This window comes from Pseudochaenichthys georgianus, unplaced genomic scaffold, assembly GCF_902827115.2.
Source record: "Pseudochaenichthys georgianus unplaced genomic scaffold, fPseGeo1.2 scaffold_167_arrow_ctg1, whole genome shotgun sequence".
Classification (NCBI taxonomy): domain Eukaryota; kingdom Metazoa; phylum Chordata; class Actinopteri; order Perciformes; family Channichthyidae; genus Pseudochaenichthys; species Pseudochaenichthys georgianus.
Window position 1 is genome coordinate 907,861 of NW_027262480.1, and position 22,785 is coordinate 930,645.

Genomic DNA, 22,785 nt, shown 5'->3' on the forward strand with positions numbered 1-22,785 from the left:
GCCGACAGGGACTGCATGATGTCTTCAACGACCCTCTGTATCACTCTGGAAGACCTGATGTTTATGGTGTGACAAAGAGTTTCAACCGATGTTCTTTTCAGATGACCCAGCTTGGTGATGCCAGCCTCAACACACTTTGTTCCCAAAGCTGCAGATGAAAAGGTTGCAGTTGGGAAGAGGTCATTCTTTTGGAGTGGCTCCTCGAACACCCACATTCCCGGTCTCTGGTCCGGGGTCCGTGTGACCTTTAGTGTCTGCCAGGCGTTAAGAACGGATCTGTAGAAGGATGTAAGTCCCGTCAGGTCCGCTTCAGTCGTCCTGATTAGGAGAAGGTGTTTATCCATCCCAAGCCTTCCAGCCTTCCTGAGGAGCAGCCGAGCAGGATCCAACCAGCGCTGCCTGCTGCCGTGCAGCAGTCTCTGAGCAGTCTGCAGTCTAAAAGCCGCTGTTCTGGACTGAATGTCTATGAGCCCTTGCCCTCCCTCTGCCACAGGGAGATACAGGACCGAAGCCTTCAGCCAGTGTTGTCCAGACCAGAAAAAGTTTACAAGGCACCGCTGTATTTCCTTCACCAGCCCTGGTGGTGGTGCCAACACTATGAGCTTGTGCCAAAGAGAAGAGGCAACGAGATTATTCACAACCAGAGCTCTTCCCCTGTATGACAGCTGAGGTAGCAACCATCTCCATTTAGACAACTTAGCTTCCACCTTGTCCAGCACTCCCTCCCAGTTCTGTTTTTGAAACTCCTCAGTCCCTAACTGCACCCCTAGGACTTTAATCCCTCGTCTACCCCACCTGATGCCTCCAGGAAGACTAGGAATGTCCCCTACTCTCCACTGGCCCACTAAAACAGCCTCGCTCTTTCCCCAGTTGACCTTGGCTGAAGATGCTTTTTCATAAAGGGCAAGGCTTTCCTTCAGTTCCTGTACATCTGTGTGACCCTGGATAATTATATTTATATCATCTGCATATGCTGACACAACAACAGGAGGGCTGTGAGACATCTCTGGTAGACAGAGAGCCCTCAGTCGGCTCCTCAACCTGCAGAGAAGAGGCTCAATGGCAATACTGTACAGCTGACCTGAGATAGGACAGCCTGCCTGATCCCCCTCCCAACCGGCACAGGGACACTCAACCCTCCTCCCACTTTTATTACACAAAAAGCTTCATGGTACAGAATCCTTACCCACGACAGGAACCCCTCCCCAACACCAACAGCCTGCAGTGTTGTGAAGAGAAACTTGTGATCTACACGATCAAAAGCCTTCTCTTGGTCAATTGATATGATGCCAGCATTGATATCATACAATTTACATATGTCAAACACGTCCCTCATTAAAAACAAACTATCAAGCATCGACCTCTCTGGCACACAGTATGATTGATCCACAGCGACCAGGTGACCAATAAAAAGTTTTAATCTGTTTGCTAAAACCTTTGAGAGGATTTTGTAGTCCGTACATAAAAGAGCCACTGGTCTCCAGTTTTTTAAAGAGGTCAAGTCTCCCTTTTTAGGAAGCAGAGAGAGAACTGCACGCCTGGAGGAAGCTGGGAGTATCCCTTCTTCAAAACATTCTTTAAAAACATCCAAAATGTCCTGTCCCATAAGACTCCAAAAGTGCTTAAAAAAGTCTGATGATAATCCATCTATTCCAGGAGCCTTTCCTGACGCCATCTGAGACACAGCGGCAGTTAGTTCATCACAAGTCAGCTCAGAGCTGAGCGTGTTCTGTTCCTCTGAGCTCAGCTGAGGACGCTCTGCAGCATGCTTCCTCCTCTCAGAGCTGAGCGTGTTCTGTTCCTCTGAGCTCAGCTGAGGAAGTCCCTGCAGCATGCTTCCTCCTCTCAGAGCTGAGCGTGTTCTGTTCCTCTGAGCTCAGCTGAGGAAGTCCCTGCAGCAGCTCTGCAGCAGAATCCACATCACATCCATCAGCCTTGAACAAATCCGTGTAGAAATCCACTGCATGCTTCCTCATCTCAGCCGGCTCCGTGGTCACCTTTCCCTCAGGAAGCCGCAGACACAACATCTGTTTTCTCTTTACCACTGATTTTTCCAAACTGAAAAAGAAGGCAGTGGGTGCGTCTATGTCCTGGAGTTTGGTGAAACGGGCTCGGACTAAAGCTCCTTTGGCTCTTTCTTGCATGAAGGAGTTAAGCTCCTGTCTTTTTCCTTTTAAACTGGCATTCTTCTGTGGATCAGCTTGTGAGACACTTTCCAAATCTATTATGTCTTTTCCTAAATTCTCCATACTCTCTTAATGTTGGCTGTTGAATAGGAGCTGTATTGTTGACCAAAAACCCTCATTTGGGCTTTTCCTACCTCCCACCACTGAGTAAGGGAAGAGAAACTATCTTTCCTAGATCTCCAGTAAGCCCAAAACATTTTAAATTGTTCACAGAAATTCAAATCATGTAGTAACCTATTATTGAAATGCCAAAAAGACCTGGGTTTTCCATTGGAAGATAAAATCAGCTCCATCAAGACTAAATGATGGTCTGTGAAAGCAACAGGGATGATCTGACAGTTTGAAACCCTAGCAGAAAAGGCCTTGGGTAAATCAAACCTGTCCATCTGGCTGCACTAACTCTACCATCTGATATTTTGACCCATGTGTATTGCCTGCATGTAGGATGCATCATCCTCCACACATCCACCACATCACCTTTCTTCACAACATGGGACGATACAGAGGAAGACTGAAGATGTGGCTCAGCTCCAGTCCTATCCAAAGTGAAGTCAGTGCAACAATTCCAGTCTCCTCCAAACAATAAACTCCCCTTGACCAATATCACTTATTTTCTCTTCCAATACTTCAAAGACCTCTTCACGCTCAGAGCCTTGGCTTGGTGCAGACACATTAATAAAGCTAATCAGAAAATCATCTATTTCAGCTCTCACTAGAATGACTCTACCCTTCACTACCTCTGTGCTGGATATTATTTTTATATTTAAAAGCGGTGAGAATAGAATCGCTACTCCTGCACTCAAATTTGTCCCATGGCTAAGGACGTGCGGCCCCCCCCACCAGAGACCCCAGTCAGTTTCATTTCTGCTGTCACTGTGAGTTTCTTGTAGAAATACTACATCTAGCTTTTTCTGTTGGATAACTTCCGTTACTAAGGCTCTCTTTTGAGCGTCTCTGCCCCCGTTCATATTTAATGAGGCTGCCCTTAGACCCTGAATGAGAGGAGAAGAGAGAGAGAGAGAGAGAGAGAGAGACAGAGAGAGACAGAGAGAGAGAGAGAGAGACAGAGACAGAGACAGAGAGAGAGAGAGAGAGAGAGAGAGGCCATTAAGAAAAAAGATAGGAACAGACAGTAAGGAGGAAACACCCGGTGCTGTATGATCATATTCAATTATTTACGACTCCTTTTTTTAGGCACTTCGGTCCCTTTGTTTAAAGCTTTCCTCAGTGTAGTGATGTGTTTCTTGAGGCGATACCGTTTTTTTTCATCAAGTAAGTCTAGCCCAACAACCCTCTGAATTGTCTTGGCTGACTTAACAAACTTTTCAACATCTGGGAAATAATTTTTTACATTTACTGATTTCCCGAAAGTTTCATCCAGAAACTCCTGGATCTGTTCAAAAGAGTAGAGATCCCCACTCTGAGAAACACTGTCAGACACGGAGACACTATCCGATTCAGAGTCTACTCCATATCTGCTCCATCATAACCAGCTGATTTGCCCCCCTGCTCTGCCTCACTGTTTCCCAGAGACCACCTGAAGCTCCTGCTCTGAGCACTCCATCACACCCTCTTTACATCCAGCCCTTACCTGAGCTTCAGCCTCCACAAATGTTTTTATATTAAACCCTGCAAACAACGGCTTAACACCCACAGAAACTGCGGCTTTACCCGCCATCATGGGACCAAACACAAACCCGCCTGGCACCACTGCTTCGGGCAACACAGGCACGGCTACACTGGGCACAGCGAGTGCGGGCACGACGGCCCCAAGCACGGCTGCACCAGGTGTGGGTACAGCGGGAGCGGGCACGGGTGTAGCAGGAGCGGGCACCGCGGCCCCCGGCACTGCAGCCGCACACACGACTGCCCCAAGCACGGGCACGGCGGCCCCGGCGGCTGTAGACACGAGTACGTCAGCCCCGGAAACAGGGGCCGTAGCTCCGGTAGCTCCGGTAGCTCCGGTAGCTCCGCTCACAGGCCTAGCAACTCCGCTGGTTCCCTCTCCACTCTCATTCCCAATGTTTCCTTCCAATAGAAGTGCTGCTATCAGTCTCTGCGGACAAGCGATCTTCTTGTGCCCCACATCACCACAACCAAAACACTTGACACTGCCAGCACTCGCATACACCATGTAGAAACCTTCCTCATATTTAATACGGAAAGACACATCCAGTGTTTGCGATGTGCTGTCCAAAAACATAAACACCTGTCTCCGCAGAGACTGCACGTGCTTCAGCTTGGTGTCCTTACAGCCCAGACTCACCGTGCGGAAGCCACTCGCCATTCTCCCGTAGCGTTTAAGCTCTTTCTCCAGCGTTTCATTAGGAATAAATGGAGGGACTCCCGATATGGTAATCCGGGTAGAAGGCACTGCCAGTGGGGACACTTGTATGAACTCATCATTTATGTTTAAGCCACTTTCAATTAACTGGCTTACCAACTCCTGCTTCTTTACAAAAACTACCACAGCTTTATTCATGCGGGATGCGTAGGAGATGTTTCCGTGTCCCACCTGCTCCCCCACCGCCAGCAGCACACTCTCCACCGTACTGTTCTCCTGAGGGATCACCCTCACCCCGTGTCGCAGGGACGGCATCTCACAGGACAACACATCCTCACTCCCAGGTCGGCCTATGTTGACGTTATGTCAAGTCCCCTGCCCGCTTTTTCCAACGCAAGGGGGGGGGCCTTAGCGTCCATTTTCAACGCAAGGGGGGGGGGCCTTAGCGTCCATTTTCAGCTTTCCGGGATGTCCATGTGCTTCTATGGACGCTCATGGAAGCACGGCATTCATTTGTGTCGACTGCCCTTAAAGGCAATGTGAGCGTCCATTCTCATTGGATAGCGGAGAATTGTACACCCGGAAGTAAATATTCCCCTTACTGACGATTGATTTTACAGTGATATCTGCACTACTCATCGACTAAAAAACACCAGATTATCCTTGTTAATTACACAACATTGATTGGTTTAAATTGTGTGCAATGCTTTTGTATTTTTCCCCTTCGATTCGGAGAAACAAATCTTTTTTCGGAGTAAATGATGGCAGAAGACACTACACTACCCAGAATCCCCAGCTATCATTTCTCCCTGCAGAAAAAGAAAACATGGCCGAACTTCGTTTTATTCTGGGTGTAAAATGCCTATTTTAAAGTTAGTTTGGCTATTAAAATGCGTTTTGATGTCATTTGATGCGAGAAATATGAGTTGTTATTTCAGATTATGTGTGCAGTGGATGTACATGATCTTTAGTTTGCTAGTTATTACGAAGATTACTTCAGGAAATTGCGTCCAACGTTTTCATTGTTACCAAGGTGGTTGCTAGGGACGCTGCTATCGATATTATTTCTGTTATGTTGTGTAACTGTTTAATGGTGTTATCTTTATTGCTACCCCCTTCCCCGTCAATGTATAGTGTTGATCCACAGCGCAAACATATTAGTTAACAAAATCCGCATCTAAAGATACGTTATTTCCCCCTGTGCAATTCCAGTCTCACATCTCACAGCACATCGTCATTAACAAATACCGGAAACAGACCGAAAACGTTTAAAGAAAATAAAATAATACCTTATTCCGAGTGTGCTTGCTTTTCTCTTTGAAAGTCATCACATAACGGCATTGTAATACACGGTTCGGCTGCATTAAATATTACATATCTGCCGTAGTTCTGTATTTATAGAGCCCTGATGAGAAGACAAACATGAGGAACTGAAAACGTGACGTGGATCATAAATATATCAGCCATTAAACAACATCTTACATTTCTTTTCACACAATACGTCTCTTTGCCGTATCAACACTAATTCGGCTCACTTTTATATTTGATCCAATTGGTAGATAGGCTGTATTTACACCATAAAGGTGCACAGATGATATAAAGGGACACCTGGTGGTTAAAGCATGTTATTGAATTTCATTATTTTTATTATTAGATATTAATAGGATCCCTATAAAGTATATTCATTACTCGTTATTCTCTACTAATAGTTAATTAAAGACTGTATGTAATGACTATTTTGCACATCCCGTTCAAGATTTCAAGATGTTCTAAGGTTTATTGACATATCATATAGGCCTACACAACTATGGTGTAGTTCTGCACTGAATGAAAAACTTGGGTCGCAGGTTCCTCAATAGTGCATTACAAGACATCTATCAATATGTGTGCATACCTCCAGCAATGTTAACTATGTTGAAGCACTTATTTTAACTGATATTATACATAATGTATTATACTCTTATAGATGTATGCAGATATTTCATCTCCGGCCTTGTCAGGTATTGAACAATCAATAAATAAAGAACACAGAATTGTTAAATATAAAACACAGAATTTGTGTGATTATACTAAATGATTTTCAAATAAACACCACTGCAGATTTAACTGTTACACATGCTGATGTAACGCAAATGTTCCAACTTGGGATCAATAAAGTATATCTTATCTTAAGCTGATCGATGGCTACTGCCATATTTGCACAATGTGCCTCTGAACCTTGACAAGTGCATGTTTCAGGCTTATCAATTCATGTAATGTAATGTAATGTTATCAATTAACAACAGGAGGGGTCACAAACATAAGACCAGCTGTTAAATAAAGCTCTTCTGACCTTAGCTGGCGTGTGGGTATATATATTAATACTGCCCATTATGGGCACCAGCAATTTTCACCCATTTATTAATTATATGTTTTAAATGTGAGTGTTTCCTGTCCCCTAAACCTCCAGGGATGTACACAGTTTAATACTGGCAACTTCTTATTATGGGAAATACGAAAACGTCTTTTAAAACTACAACTCCCAGTAGAGACGTGCCATAGAGAACATGTTGCGAAACAGAATAGCCAGCATGTGTAGTTCTGGGGACGGGGTGGGGGAGGGGGGACGCGGTGGACCCGTTCAAATCCAGTTTTGAACAGTCTGCCGTGGTTCCATCCCATTTCAAGTGCTGTTCGAGGCTCGGTAACCCTCGGAGCACACTCTCCAATCACAGAGCTTGAGGACTATCACGGGGTTTGTCAAACAGAGCACATGGTGTAGTCCAAACGATAGCTGGGGATTCTGGGTAGTGTAGTGTCTTCATTGCCTTTAAGGGCAGTTGACACAAACGAATGCCGTGCTTCCATGAGCGTCCATAGAAGCACATGGACATCCCGGAAAGCTGAAAATGGACGCTAAGGGCCCCCCCCTTGCGTTGAAAATGGATGCTAAGGCCCCCCCCTCGCGTTGAAAATGGACGCTAAGGCCCCCCCCCCTTGCGTTGGAAAAAGCCGGCAGGGGACTTGACATAACGTCAACATAGGCCGACCTGGGAGTGAGGATGTGTTGCACAGGAAGCCATCCCTGCAGAGAAACACGCTTCTCTCAGGGAAGAAAAAACTAACTACACTCACAACAAACAAGACCAATAAACAATCATACAATGAACAAAGTAGAAGAAGAAAAAAGTGAAAACTTTTTCGAAAAGTTACCATCAAACCTCACCACGCTCTCAGCTCACCACCACCGAACTCCTCACACACTCAGAGAGAGAGAGAGAGAGAGAGAGAGAGAGAGAGACGAGAGATGAGAGGAGAGAGAGCAGAGAGAGAGAGAAGGCTAGAGAGAGAGAGAGAGATGAGAGAGAGAGAGAGAGAGAGAGAGAGAGAGAGAGAGAGAGAGAGAGAGAGAGAGAGGTGCCAGCAGCAGGGACCGTGTTGTTAGCATCTGGCTAGCTGCCCTGACGGACATATGGAGCTGTTGGTTCCACAACCAGCTGGAGGAGAGCTCTCCTCTCAGACTGAGAGGCTCAGTGAGCTAAAGGACTCTCTGAGTGTTTAGATAGTTAACTTTAGTCTAAGTTATCTCAGTGGGTCTCAAACGGTTTGGTCACAATTTATTCAAAAGATTATTTCCGCGGCACACCTTCATATGATCATTATAGTTATAAAACAAATAAGAGAATAAAGGAACAGTTATGAAATACTATATGGAAGTAAAACAAGAATATAGTTTGAAAGGGGAGTGATTTGTAAAATATCCATAAAGAAAAAGAACATCTGCTTACAGTTGTGTTTCATCTGGGTGTTGAGAGATGTATCCATAGATCTCTTAATGTTGCTCTCAAAGTGCACCAGATTGATGCTTTTAACTTCAATATTTAAAAAAAATCTTCCCGGGGGAGCATCCCCCGGACCCCCCTAGAGGAGGTGAGGTCCGCTCCCCACTCGTAAAAAAAAAAGCACTTTACCCCTGCCTATATGCCATGAGCTGATTATCGAGCCTTCATTGTAACAGTCGCGGGTGTACTGTGTGTAACTTGTGTGTGGGGATTGCTTTTGTGCGTGCTCTATAGTGCCCGTAATAGTGTTCACTGGAGTCCAGCACCTCAGCACCCCCACTCAAAATACCTTCCCGCGCCTCTGGGTATGGCTGTAGGCTATGGGATTAGATTTTTATCATAAAGATAAAGCAACACTTGAGTTTAAAAGAAAAAAAAACGATGTCAACCAAAATAAAATACATTTCAAAAATAAAACTATAAGTTGCAAACAAATCATTTGTGTAATCATGTAAACTATGAGTATTTGTTCTTTGTTTTAACATAGGTTTTTGTTTGCAGTTCTTGTTTCTTCTTCCTCAATGATCAGACCTTTGCTCTCGCTGCAGCTCTCTCGTTTGCGCTCCCTCATTTTTTGTTTGGGATTTTGACACAAACCTCCCAGGTGGGCGGGACTTTCAGGAGTGTGTCCCCATTGGCTACTCAGTTTTTGAGTGACAGCCCACTACACCACAGATCATACAGTGCAACTCATGCAGCAAACTCCGGAGTCCACTCGGCCACGTTAGTGTCGGTGTCTCCTGGGGAGTTTTCATGAACATATCGGACTTATCTTATGGATTGCTGTGCATTATACTTGTGATGTGTAGTTCATACTTTATTCCAACTTTAAATATTGTAATACCTGAACACACTGCTGCTGTTAAATCATTTCCCAATTTGGGATAAAGTGTCTGTCTATTTATTTTATAGATTAAAAAAACACATCTATGTATTTTCAAGCTAAAGGTGATGCACAATATAAACTGTATACTATTATTTTTCAAAGACATGTTACATTTCAAAAGCATATATTGCTATGTTTAGGACAAACAATTAAAGACTGCTTTAATTTAACAAATTCTACAATATAAAAGTGGCAGATTTGCTTTATGAAACAGAGCAGACCTAGGTTGCATACCAACACAATTAGGAACATGCTCACATCTTACTATGTTGGTCTGAAGAGCTGAAGCATTCAAACACAATGGATAACAACGGTGTTGTTTCATTCTATATCCTGTGAGAAAATGACAGTTAGCATTACAAATTCGACATACTGAGGAAGATACGAATAATCAACAGATTTGAATGGAATCATTTTCATGTAGAATAAAGACAAAAGAGTGATTATACAAATTCCATTTATTGAAATTTGAACCAGAAGATGAAGTCTCAAAGAATGTTTTAAATAAAAGGACATCAACAAAAAGGTGGATAATATTAAAATCTATTAAATGTATATGTAAAGATATTTGGTCAAATGAAATGACACTGAGTGATAACAACAACGCCCAGCGTGGATGAAGATGGTTCAGGTCTTTCTTCATGCCCCCCCTCCGTGCTGTCCCCTCAGAGGAAGTGGGAAAACGGGATAAGACTCTGGACACCACGCTGTCTCAATGATCCACACTGTTAATATGAGAGGGAAATAAATGTTTTAGGAAATTAAAAATATGAAGTTAACAAATAAAACACAGCTCAGGGGCAGTCATGGACGGTAGGTTTTCCTACAAAGTTAAGTCAGCCTCTATTGATTTTCATATCAAATTAGCGTGTTAATAAAATAAGCTATCATGGCTTATACTTGCATATCTAAACAGAATCATGAAACCCTGTTGGTAGAGTCAGGCACACGAGTCCGTTTGAGTGTGCGCCGGTGTCTGAACGCTCACTCACTGCTAGCTATGTAGCTAACTGTTAGGCTACTTAGCTTGCATTGTTATGGATCTAAAGGTAGCAAAAGCTAACTTTCATAGCACAGCTTTACTTCTCACTTACCACACTAAAGAAACAGACCGTATAGTACAGCACAAACAACACAAATGATCAATACTTGCATATATTTTCACTTGTAGTATTATAATAATTGAAATGCTGGTTCTTCTGGGGGTGTCCTATCCAAGCTCCGCTACCGCACCGCAGCTTCCTGCACTGTACAATCGTTGGAGGACTGGGCTGTCACTCAAAAACTGAGTAGCCAATGGGGACGCACCCTTGAAAGTCCCGCCCACCTGGGATGTTTGTGTCAGAATCTCAAACAAAAAATCAGGGAGCGCAAACGAGAGAGCTGCAGCGAGAGCAAAAGTCTGATCATTGAGAAAGAAGAAACAAGAACTGCAAACAAAAACCTTTGTTAAAACAAAGAAAAAATACTTATAGTTTACATGATTACACAAATGATTTGTTTGCAACTTATAGTTTTATTTTTGAAATTTATTTTATTTTGCTTGACTCAGTTTTTTTTCCTTTTAAACTCATAGTTTTGCTTTATTTTGAGAAAGTGTTGCTTTATCTTTATGATACAAAACTAATCCCATAGCAGCCTACCCCAGCTGGCGCCGCCACTGGATACATTATGAAGTGATATGATGTGATATGAATGATAATGGGACACATCGACGTCTGCACTCACAGTGCCGCGGACTGTAGGCTACGTAATGTTACTTTGATCTGGTTACTTATGTTGTGGCAGATATTTAATTAAGCTTTTTTAACATAATAGTATAATAGTTATAATAGTCAGATTGCTCTGAAGATGGGAGGTGATGTTCTATTAAATTTCACATTCACACAGTCGGTGATTTTGGCCGGCCGTCTTTCCTGCAACCGCAGTTTAAACTGTATTTCCTCTGCACACTGAGCTCTGATTGGTCAGCAGGCGTGCTGCTTTCGCTGAGTTGATCTCTTATCCTGGAACCTCTCCTGCTTCGGAGCACAGACTAGGTTCCAGGATAAGTCACCATGGAGATCTCGCCCGCTAAAAAGTGAACCAGCTTCTTTACCGGAAATCCCAGAAGTTATCTTGCTAAACGAAAATCCTGCTTAGTATACCCCCCAGGTTAGCCGCTAAGCATAAGTTACCATGGAGATCTAGCCTGCTAAAAAGAGAACCAGCTTCGTAGGACCGGAAACCCAGAGTTTTCCCTGAATTTAGCCGGCTAAGCGAAAATCCTGCTTCGTAGTATACCCCCCTGGTCCCGACCAGGTTAGGTTACAGGCTAAGAGCTCAACTCAGTGAAAGCAAGTTAAGTTTTTTCTTAAAGTGGACCTATCATGCTATATTTGAGGGCCATACCTATATAAAGTATATAAATATAGTTTTTTTTTCAAAATATCAAACAGATCCTGCATTTTAGCCATGCCTCATTTCGCTCTATTTGCTCTTTCCAGCCCTGTTTTTGCAGGGGCTGATTCTGTGACGTAGCTTTAATGCAAATGAGCTGCAGCTGACCACGCCCCCCGGCAGGAGAGGGGAGCATGCTTTGAGATCAGCTGCTCGGCTGTCAGAAGAGGGGGCGAAAAAAAGATATCCGTCCTCCGTGTTTTATTCTTATATGATTGAGTCATTATTCATTTGTTTTAAAGCTCAATAAATAAGACCTTTGACCGGCACTGTTCTAATTTTGTCCAGAAGATTTAAACTTTAACTGAAACTCCGCACGGTCCCCTCGTTCCTTGGGAGAGGCGGAGAGGTGGGTGTTTGTCATCTGCTGGTGGACTACCGGAGAGAATTACAGTGCTTGCCTCGACGGGGAGGGATTGCATTGAATTACAGCAGCAGGAGGCGCAAACGCTTGCCTCGGGAGGGAGAAAAAGAGCCACAGCGGAGAATAAACAGAAGGGCAACCATGGCAACCATGCGCGGGAAGTCTTCTTCGCTGCTTTTGTGGCAGACTACAGCGCCACCTACAGGCCTGCATATGTACTACAGCGTCTCCAGCGCTTTCGAACGGCAATGGCCGTGGCTGTCTCCTCCTGATCAAGCCCCCAGGAAGTGCGCCAGACTCAGATGAAAATATTCGTGTGGCCAAACGGCGGTACTACACTTCCGTTTGGTTGCCAGGCCCGGAAACACTTTTTCCCATTGACGTACATGGGGAAAGAGTGGTCTGTAAATCGTTGGATACTTTTTTTTAAACTAAATAAACTACCCAGTATGAACACTTGTATAGCCCTTATTAAAAACATTCGTTCCTCAATGTGCTAATAACGTTATTCTGAGAGTTATTTCCATCTGCATTATGAACGCGCATCTAACCCACGGGACCGCGCCGCCCGGCACGTTCATGTTACGTGTCCCGACCAATCGGAGCACACTGTGCTCACAGGGAGGGTGGGGGCTGGAGCTATTGGAGCTACAACGAGCCGTTAAAGGCAGAGAGTGAAATTCAGTGAATCCACGTAGTTTACAGAGATGCTGTTTGAGAAACCAATGTGAGTTGCGTTTATCTTTACCCATGGATGCACAATAAGAACGGACCCATATTGTCTTACTGCAGTGCCACCCCACGGACCTGTAATAATGGATATATTGCACATGTTTGCTGTAATTCATTATCATACTACATGGGCTGTATGATTAAATCTTGTACCGTAAATGTTGTATTAAATAAAGTTAATATTACTTATTATTATAAGTATATATATATACACAGTGCAATCATTCTTTCATGCTAAATGAAGCTCTGTTGCTTGGATATCACTAGATCCTGTTACAGCATAATATAAGTACATAACGATTGATGTAACATTAGCATAATTACTAGCTAGCCGCTAGCTGCTAACTGCCACCTCGTTAATATCAAATCCATCACAATAACATCCATTACCATGCTGTCATGAACGTGCGGTGCTGTTACGTGAACGCAAATTGACGTGCTTGATGTGAACAAGCATTTTGGTTAAAGTTGCGCATGCTCTATGAGTGGACATACGGTACTTCTCAGGCATGCCGGGTAATCTGTGACTTTCACTCTCTCAATAGTTGGGCCATTTTATCATCATGCGCTAATGAGCAACTCTCATAGGAATGAACGAGGCCCCGCCTCCCACGCTGTATCCAGTTCTTATTATACATCCATGCTCCTGATAGGTGGAGAGTTGCCCATATGGCGGAGCTCCTCGTTTCTGACATCAGAGATATTTCAAATCTGTATCAGTCTGTATCAGATCCGTTGCAGCCCGTTTTTAGAGATTTGGGTATGGAGGAAAGGGTTGTGTTTTCTGACACTTGGTGAGTTCCCTGACACACCGGAGACACATATTCATGTATACAAGACGTACAAAAGCGCATTTTGCATGAGAGGTTCTCTTTTTGTTATGCCTAGTTTTTTTCCTCTTTGTGAGCGCCTTTTGTTATTTCCAGAACCTACTCTGTTGAGAGGGATTACCTGATCTGTGAAATTAAAATGTTTTACATTCAAGGCTTTGTCTCTGGGTCGTGCATTTGGGTTCATCAGTTTGTGTCGAGGTCCTGACAATAACTGCATATTACTGACACATCAGGAGATACTGATCAACATTACTTCAATCAGGAGGGACTTTCTTTTGATTTAACAATATGTTTTTATTGCCAAGAATACACAGATGAATAATAAAGATCATACAGTACATCTACTATTTTACTGGAATAATACATACATGGAATACATAATATTGCTTTTCTCAGCTGCTTCAGTCTGATGTGCAGTTTCATGGAGTGTTTGTGTAATGTCCAACAATGATGTTTAATCACAGTGTTACCAGTGCCAAAGCATCAGCTCATTTATTATTATGTTTAAGAAAAACGCAAATATGTTTTAACTGTAGTCTTTAATTGTAATGTCCTCCTATGCATGGAGTGATTATGCAGTGTGCACTATCAGTGGTGGGTGAAGTATTAACAGGTAACTATAAGTACAATACCACTGTAAAAAATACTTTGTTACAAATGACAGTCCTGTTTAACTGGCAATAATCTACTGCACTTTCCAACACACTGCCTGTAATGCCTCTGCCTTAACTTGCTGCTGTCTTCTTGCTATGTAACATGTACGTATGTTTGCTTTTACAGTGTATGTGCATGTTTTCACTGATTGTATTTACTTGATACTTTAAAGGTCCCGTGTCATGTCCATTTCTACTGATCATAATTCCATTGTTGAGGTCTACTAAAATAGATTTATATTGTGACATTTTCCAAAATCACATTGGTTTCTCATACAGCATCTCTGTATAGTATGTGTATTCACTCTCTGTCCTAAACGGCCTGTTGGAGCTCCTGCCCCCCCCTCCCTATGAGCCCAGTGGCCGTCTGCGAGACAACGAGACACAGCGAAACCCAGCCCGAACACACACACACCCGCAGCCTGGCTGGGAGTTTGTGTGTGTGCTCACACACCGACTCACAGCCTCGCCGCATCCCGCCGTCTAAGGGAGGAGAAATCGGCGGAGCTGCAGCTGAGAAAAGATTGAGTGTGTGTGTGTGAGGAAGTCCGCGGATTGGTCAATGAGGACCAATGGGTCCATTTGAGTATGGGCACGTCACTGTACCCAGTAAGAAAACGATGGACAAAGAGAAATCTCCAATGAGGCGTTCTGGGGCAGCAGACAGGTCTTTTCTGTGTTAGAGTTTTACTCACTACAGGGTGTACTTTGAGGGTTTGTGACTTTGCAGGCCATTTACATGCATAAAAACCTTCATAACACACAAGGGGAGGGGTAATAACCGGAAAAGCTTGACATGGGACCTTTACATTTAATTTGTTTTTAGTGTGACTTAAAACATCTGTCCAGGGACTACAGATGAACAATTGCCTCTTGGCTAACAACACAGGTATTGCACATAATGTGTAAATGAAAAGAGTATAAAATAAACAAACATAAACAGTAAATATACACTTTTCAAAATACAACATAAAATGTAACTCAAAATATATGCATATTGACAGTGAAAGATATATATCTGTAGACTATCTGTCAAATATACACTATGAAGCGCCAATTTACAGCTCAACATTTAATCATAGAATATAATTCACATCAAGTGTGCAAGAAATAGCATTTTCAATTAAATATAAATGTTCAAGGTACAGTGTGAAGACACTATCGGATTAGTGACTTATGGTTGAATCAGAGTTCACACAGTAGTGATCACAGTTTCTTGATTTCCTCGTTGCTTTTTCAATCAGAACTTGAATGAATCGATAAATGCAATGCTAGCTTTGAGTTTTTTGAATGTCAGAGTTTGTAGTCAGTGATTTGGAACTCTTGATCTCTATCAGCTGTCTGGTGTTTAACGGAACACAGGCATTCCCTCATTTGCATAATTCCGTGACAGGGATTCTAGAAGCTGTTCTAGAACACAGAGTGTCACAGAGGGCCCCTGGCTTTGCTCTCAGAATGCATAGGAACACTAGGAAGCAACAGTTGTTCACACATCTGTGGACAGACAAGGTGCTACTCGCTGTCTGTGTGGAGAGCTGAATTGTGTCAGCATTTGAGTTTATTTACAGAAACAAATATTGAAATTCCTGCTCTCATAGTTGTTATCTCCGATTTCTGGAAAAGTGGGAACCCATTGGGTTATTGAATACAATATTTATTCTCTTCTAATATTGACCCTTTCACGGATAAATATCTCAAAACCGAGATGGCCGACAGAACGCCAGTCAGACGCAGTCAATCTTTAATATCTTTCCAATCCTTCTACGGAGAGCGACTCTTGCAGGTAAGAAAATGTGATATCAATTAACAACTAAGGAAGGAAGGAGGAAGTTGTCCAAGTATTGTTTTATATTGGGAGGAAATTACGATTAATCTTCTGTCCACAAAATCTGACATCATGCATCACTGGCTATATTTCAACTACAATTCATACGACCACTGCTGTCTGTTGTTGTTGAAAACACGTGATCTACAGTCACCTTTTTAGCTGTAAATCAATACACTTATGTTATTAAGGACTGCAGATGGAAACTAGCTGTAAACTAACACACACGGACAAACGGACGACTGTTTTACAGACACACAAAAGGAATAATTTCCTGAATAATATGATGAAACAGTGTTGATATCCCCAATACGTACAGACAACGCTGGGCTGCATTAACATGGTGTGAACAAAGAGGTTGAATGATAATATGGACACAACATAGAATTATATTTTTCTTTTTCTCCTACCATGTTCTGAACAATGAAGTGAATCCCAGATAAAGTGTTCGTTAAAGGCTCTTGAACATATTATAAGTGAATGTTATATAATATTATGTTAAAAGTCTGTGCATATGTTTCTTGGCTTAAATTATGTCAATTTATTGCTGATCATATTGTTAATTTTCCCAAACAGCAAAGCTCTCAGCCCTCTGTTGGCTCGTGGCATGCGCCGATGTTTGCATCTGCACATACAGATGTTGTGCAGGGTCACAACAATGGAGAAGATCTTGCCATGTCTCCTAAATCCTTGCTGCAGCCTCTGGATCAAGTTTTTCTCTCCGCTGAGGAGGAGATCAAGAAGCAGAGCCTTGAGGAAGTCGCCTTGAGGGAAGAAATTGCCAAGATGGCACTGAAGCAAGTCAGCACCTCTAAAGCCCTCGAAGAGCTAATGGGCTTTCAGACTCAGGCCAAGATGGAGAAGGAGGAGATGGTGTCAAAGTTAAATCAGATGGAGGAGGACTTTAATAAAGAGAAGACAACTTGGTCGGGTCTGAGCAGCCAACGGCTGGAAGAAATTAGTAGCTTAGGGACGGAGCTGTCGGTTGCTCAGTCACACATTGACCACCTGATCGAAGAAAATGCCAAGCGGACGATGAAGAATGACAGCACTTCTGAAGCCTTCAAGGAGCTAAAGGGCCTTCAAACCCAGGCCAAGATGGAGAAGGGGGAGATGGTGGGGAAATTAAATGAGGTGGAGGAGGACTTGACAAAAGAAAAGATAAGCTTAAGAACGGAGCTGTCGGTTGTTCAGTCACACATCGACCACCTGAACGAAGAAAATGCCAAGCTGACGATGAAGGATGACAGCACTTCTGAAGCCTTCAAGGAGCTAAAGGGCCTTCAAACCCAGGCCAAGATGGAGAAGGGGGAGATGGTGGGGAAATTAAATGAGGTGGAGGAGGACTTGACAAAAGAAAAGATAAGCTTAAGAACGGAGCTGTCGGTTGCTCAGTCACACATCGACCACCTGAAGGAAGAAAATGCTAAGCTGACGATGAAGAATGACAGCACTTCTGAACACCTTGAGGAGCTAAAGGTCCTTCAAACCCAGGCCAAGACAGAGATGGAGGCCAAGGTAAATCAGATGGAGGAGGACTTTGATAAAGAGAAGACAACATGGTCGGATCTGAGCTGCCAACGGCTTGAAGAAATTAGTAGCTTAGGGACGGAGCTGTTGGTTGCTCAGTCACACATCGACCACCTGATCGAAGAAAATGCAAAGCTGACGATGAAGGATGACAGCACTTCTGAAGCCTTCAAAGAGCTAATGGGCCTTCAAACCCAGGCCAAGATGGAGAAGGAGGAGATGGAGGCCAAGATAAATGAGGTGGAGGAGGACTTTAAAAGGAGAAGACAAGCTTAAGGACGAAGCTGTCGGATGCTCAGTCACTCATCGACCGCCTGAAGGACGAAAATGCTAAGCTGACGATGAAGGATGACAGCACCTCTGAAGACCTCGAGGAGCTAATGGGTCTTCAGACCCTGGCCAAGACAGAGATGGAGGCCAAGGTAAATCAGATGGAGGAGGACTTTAATAAAGAGAAGACATGCTTGAGGACGGAGCTGTCGGTTGTTCAGTCACACATCGACCAACTTAAGGAAGAAAATGCCAAGCTGACGATCAAGGATGACAGCACCTCTGAAAACCTCGAGGAGCTAATGGGCCTTCAGACCCAGACCAAGATGGAGAAGGAGGAGATGGAGGCTAAGATAAATCAGATGGAGGAGGACTTTAATAAAGAGAAGACAAGCTTGAGGACGGAGCTGTCGGATGCTCAGTCACACATCGACCACCTTAAGGAAGAAAATGCCAAGCAGACGATGAAGGATGACAGCACCTCTGAAGCCTTTGAGGAACTGTTTGACCTTCACACCCAAGCCAATGAGGAGAATGAGGAGATGGAGGCCAAGATAAATCAGATGAAGGAGGACTTTAATAAAGAGAAGACAACTTGGTCGGATCTGAACTGCCAACGGCTTGAAGAAATTAGTAGCTTAGGGACGGAGCTGTTGGATGCTCAGTCACACATCGACCACTTGAAGGAAGAAATTGCCAAGCGGACGATGAACGATGACAGCACCTCTGAAGCCTTTGAGAAAGTGTTTGACCTTCAGACCCAAGCCAATGAGGAGAAGGAGGAGATGGAGGCCAAGATAAATGAGGTGGAGGAGGACTTTAAAAAGGAGAAGACAAGCTTAAGGACGGAGCTGTCGGATGCTCAGTCACTCATCGACCGCCTGAAGGACGAAAATGCTAAGCTGACGATGAAGGATGACAGCACCTCTGAAGACCTCGAGGAGCTAATGGGTCTTCAGACCCTGGCCAAGACAGAGATGGAGGCCAAGGTAAATCAGATGGAGGATGACTTTAATAAAGAGAAGACATGCTTGAGGACGGAGCTGTCGGTTGTTCAGTCACACATCGACTACCTTAAGGAAGAAAATGCCAAGCTGACGATCAAGGATGACAGCACCTCTGAAGCCTTTGAGGAGCTAATGGGCCTTCAGACCCAGACCAAGATGGAGAAGGAGGAGATGGAGGCTAAGATAAATCAGATGGAGGAGGACTTTAATAAAGAGAAGACAAGCTTGAGGACGGAGCTGTCGGATGCTCATTTAAACTTCGACCATCTGAAGGATGAGCTCTTTCATAGCATAAGAGAAGCAGAGAGAGAAATCATATTTCTTCAAGAAAGTTTCAGCATTCAGATACAGGACATGTCTGCCACTGTGGTTCACTGGAGAGAGGTGGTCCGAGGCACAGAGGAGGAAGCTGCCACAACATTAAGGGAATCGAAGGAAGCGTGGCATGGGAGATTTAAAGAGCTGGAAGATAATATTAAATCAAAAGGAGATCTCATCTCCAGCTTGATTGATCAAATGAGAGCATCTGCAGACAGTCACGAGAGCCAGAAGAGCGTTGAGAGTAATCACGAGGCCCTGGAAGAAACCTACGAGACGGAGCTGACGGAGAACGAGAACAGCGATCAAAGAAGAGTGGCAGAGATGGTGAGCAGGAACAAACTGGAGAAGTTGTTGCTCCAAAAAGAAGCAGAGGGCATATGTAGGACCAGCGCACTGGAGGAGGAGATCCAGCGGCTAATCAGAGAGAAAAGGCAGCTGCAGTTATGACTGCTCTACTTTCAATTCACATTTTAGGATATTATATTAGTTTGAACATGAGTAGGTGAAAACAGCTCCAGACTTTATGCTAAGTTAAGCTAATGTTGCAGTTTTAGCTCCGTCAAAAACAGGCATAAGTATTGAAGTCTTGGGGGAAATGCAAATAAGAGTATCAAACAAATTCCCTCTTTAAAAAGAGCTAGCTAGGCTAGCGGTTTTATCCTACTTACCCCCTTTTGAAAACCAGGGCTTTTTTATCTAAAGACATTATAAGCATTACAGAAACCATTTCTTTGGAAACAGCAGCGATGACTTGGGTGTGAGAAGTTGTGATTTGGGATTTTTAAATGTACTGATACTGTATAGGTTTTTGAGGTTGTGGCTGGTTCCACCTACTTCCAGAATGTATGCTAAACTTAGATAGTCTTGCAGTTCTAGCTGTTGTGTTAAACACAGACATGAGTGTAAAATAAATATCTTCATCTATCTCTTGGAGTAGAAGAAAATATGTGGTGTTCTTATCTGATGCTATTATAAGCAGGAGGACACAATTGTTTTCCTGTATTCAAATATGTTTCCCCAACACCTCGGTTAGGGTTTAAACACCCTGACATCTTCCTTAAGATGACATCTGTCTTTCAACGTTACACTTTTCAAAAGCACAGCCGATAGTACTCTGTGAGTTTGATAACAAACGAAAATGTTGGACCACACTTTCACTGGCTAGCTGTATCAGATTGCTATTCAATTCATTTAAATCAGAAAGCAAAAATATAATACATACTTTTTTCTTCAGATGCTTCCCAAAAAGCCGAAAAAGAAATGGTGGAAGAGACGACTTCATCGAGCCACAGCTAGTACCTCCAGAGACGGGCTCATAGAACACTGTTAATGCAGCCATATTACACTACTATTGCACTATTATTACACCCATATCACACACATATTGCACCCACATTACACTGTTATTGCACCGATATTACTATTTTATCGCACCCTGTTACGGATGCTGTTTGTCTGCTCATTAATCTGAGTGTTTTCAGCTGTGTGGAGCACGCCGGGCTCGACGTTCTCCAATCCCTGTGCAAGCCCAGCGCACACCTGCTGGAGAGGACTACAAAGCTGGGGACAACCCTCACTCTGGAGGCTCTGCGGAGGGAACAGACGCCTCTCGCAGTTTGCTCATCATTCTGTGGTTCATCTTGTGTGTTTATCTCCGTGTGATATTGTGTGTTAGTAGAGTGTAGAGTAGGTTAGTTAGTGTTTAGAGTATTGTTAGGATTTGTGACTGTTGCTTTTAGGTTAGCTGTGTGTTTTGTGTAGACTCCATTTGTTAGTTGTACCACTCTTGAAGTGAGGTTTTGTTTCGTTCAGTATTTAGTATATTAGTATTTATTTTACCTGTATGCCTTTAGACTCCTTTTGAGTCCTCCCTTAGTTTGGTTATCTGTCAACCTGTGCCCTGTTGGCCCTTTTGTTTGTTTCAGGCTGCCTGCCTGCCATTTTGTTACACCTTGCTTTATAATAAAACCACTTATAATTATACCAATACTACTCTGGTCGTGTCGTTTCCCTTTTGTTCCCCCTAGCCAATTGGGGGAACAACAGATAGAGTTCGCTATGATCTAGGTTTCGTTTATGCATAGGGTAGATTATTTTAATTACATTTCCTTTTTTGTTTTGTGTATTTTATACATTTTGGATTTGCTTGGCGAGCTATTTTTAGAACATGCCCGGCGGGCGACTCACGTTGCCCCTGCGGGCGACTAAGTGCCCGCAGGCACCGTGTTGGCTACCCCTGACTTAGACAGTCAGAGGGTGGGGCAGGATCAGGGTGTGTCCCACATGGCTCTAAACAGCTCAATAGGCACACACTGTAGACACTAATCAGAAGAACACAGACTAAAACAGCAATGAGACGAATCAGATGATTAAACATGATCTTACAATATATTTTATATATTTTTTAATTTATTTTTTGCATTTTGTTGTAATCATTATTTTAATACTGTCTGCTGACACTAGGTGGGGCTGTGCCCCACCTGCCCCTTATGACCAGTCGCCACTGTTCCTGTCTCATGTTTGGTTACTTCCCGGCCTCCCTTACTGGTAAGGATACATGTGTTAAATGTAGTATAGTTGTTAGGTTGGAGGCGGGAATCATAGCCATAGAAGCCCGGCTCCGCATCTTAGAAAGTAACTCAGCTAAAGTAAAGCCCATGTTAGCCGGTGCGGACCGGCCAACGGTAGCTCCTCTTAGCCGTCCCCCGGCAACTCCCGAGCAGCAGGGAGACTGGGTGACTGTTCAGAAGGGGCATAACGCGAAACCCGCAGGTCCCCACCAACCCGTTCACGTATCTAACAGATATTCCCCACTCAGCGAGACACCCGCTGAGAAGCCAACTCTGGTTATTGGTAGCTCTATTATGAGACACGTGAATCTAGAGACCGAAGCCTCCACAGTCACATCACAGTTTCCACGTCAGGTGTTATGCTAGCAGCACCACACGGAGCTAACTCCATTATACAAACATGGGTTAATGATTAGAGGAAACTGAGTTACTCTTTATGTTGTTAAAGTTTCAGCTATTCTGTTCACAGTTCTGTCATCAGATTATTTAATACCATTTGTTAAAACACTGTTGTTTCTTTTGATGTGAAATATTATTTATTTAATTTAAATAAAAAGCAATGTTAATTTTGTTCACAATTTGTTAAGTTAATTTAATAATATATGTATTTTTGAATCAAGTATTCATCTTTATTGTCTTCATTGTTAGTTTCCACATGCCTAAAGCAACCTCAAGCTACATCTAAAAGTTGATGGCTAAATAAGAGCGCTTGAGAAATTGTGCAAGGCAGACAGTAATAGTCCGAATAGTCGATTAATCGTTTCATTAATCGAAAGATTAATCGATTATCAAATGAGTCGTTTGTTGCAGCCCTATTGTAGTTGTCCCATGTGTAAATAAAACGTGTTATTCAGCAACCCTTGCAATTTGGGATTTTATTTTTGGTTGGTAGACCTCGGTGAGCTGGTCATTTCAAAAGTAGCTCACCAGGCCAAAAAAGTGTGGGCACCCCTGGTGTAGATGATCAGACAGGAAGCAGGGGCGGGTTTCAGACTCTGGACCTTCACACTCATGTACAGTAGGTGGCGGTATGCACCTTTAGAGTTCTTTGCAATCCGCCAAAA

The 22,785-nt window shown here is 43.4% G+C and overlaps 1 protein-coding gene and 1 pseudogene across 1 annotated transcript; both read left to right on the forward strand.

The window, feature by feature from the left end:
- LOC117441325 (zinc finger protein 721-like) overlaps window positions 1-22,785 on the forward strand; it is a 393,163-nt pseudogene that overhangs the window by 293,665 nt on the left and 76,713 nt on the right.
- Window positions 17,812-21,140, forward strand: LOC117441326 (putative leucine-rich repeat-containing protein DDB_G0290503). The gene is made up of 2 exons (XM_071202206.1): window positions 17,812-19,475; window positions 20,386-21,140. The coding sequence occupies exons 1-2, from the start codon at window positions 17,895-17,897 to the stop codon at window positions 20,479-20,481; spliced, it is 1,677 nt and encodes a 558-aa protein (XP_071058307.1). The 5' UTR covers window positions 17,812-17,894; the 3' UTR covers window positions 20,482-21,140.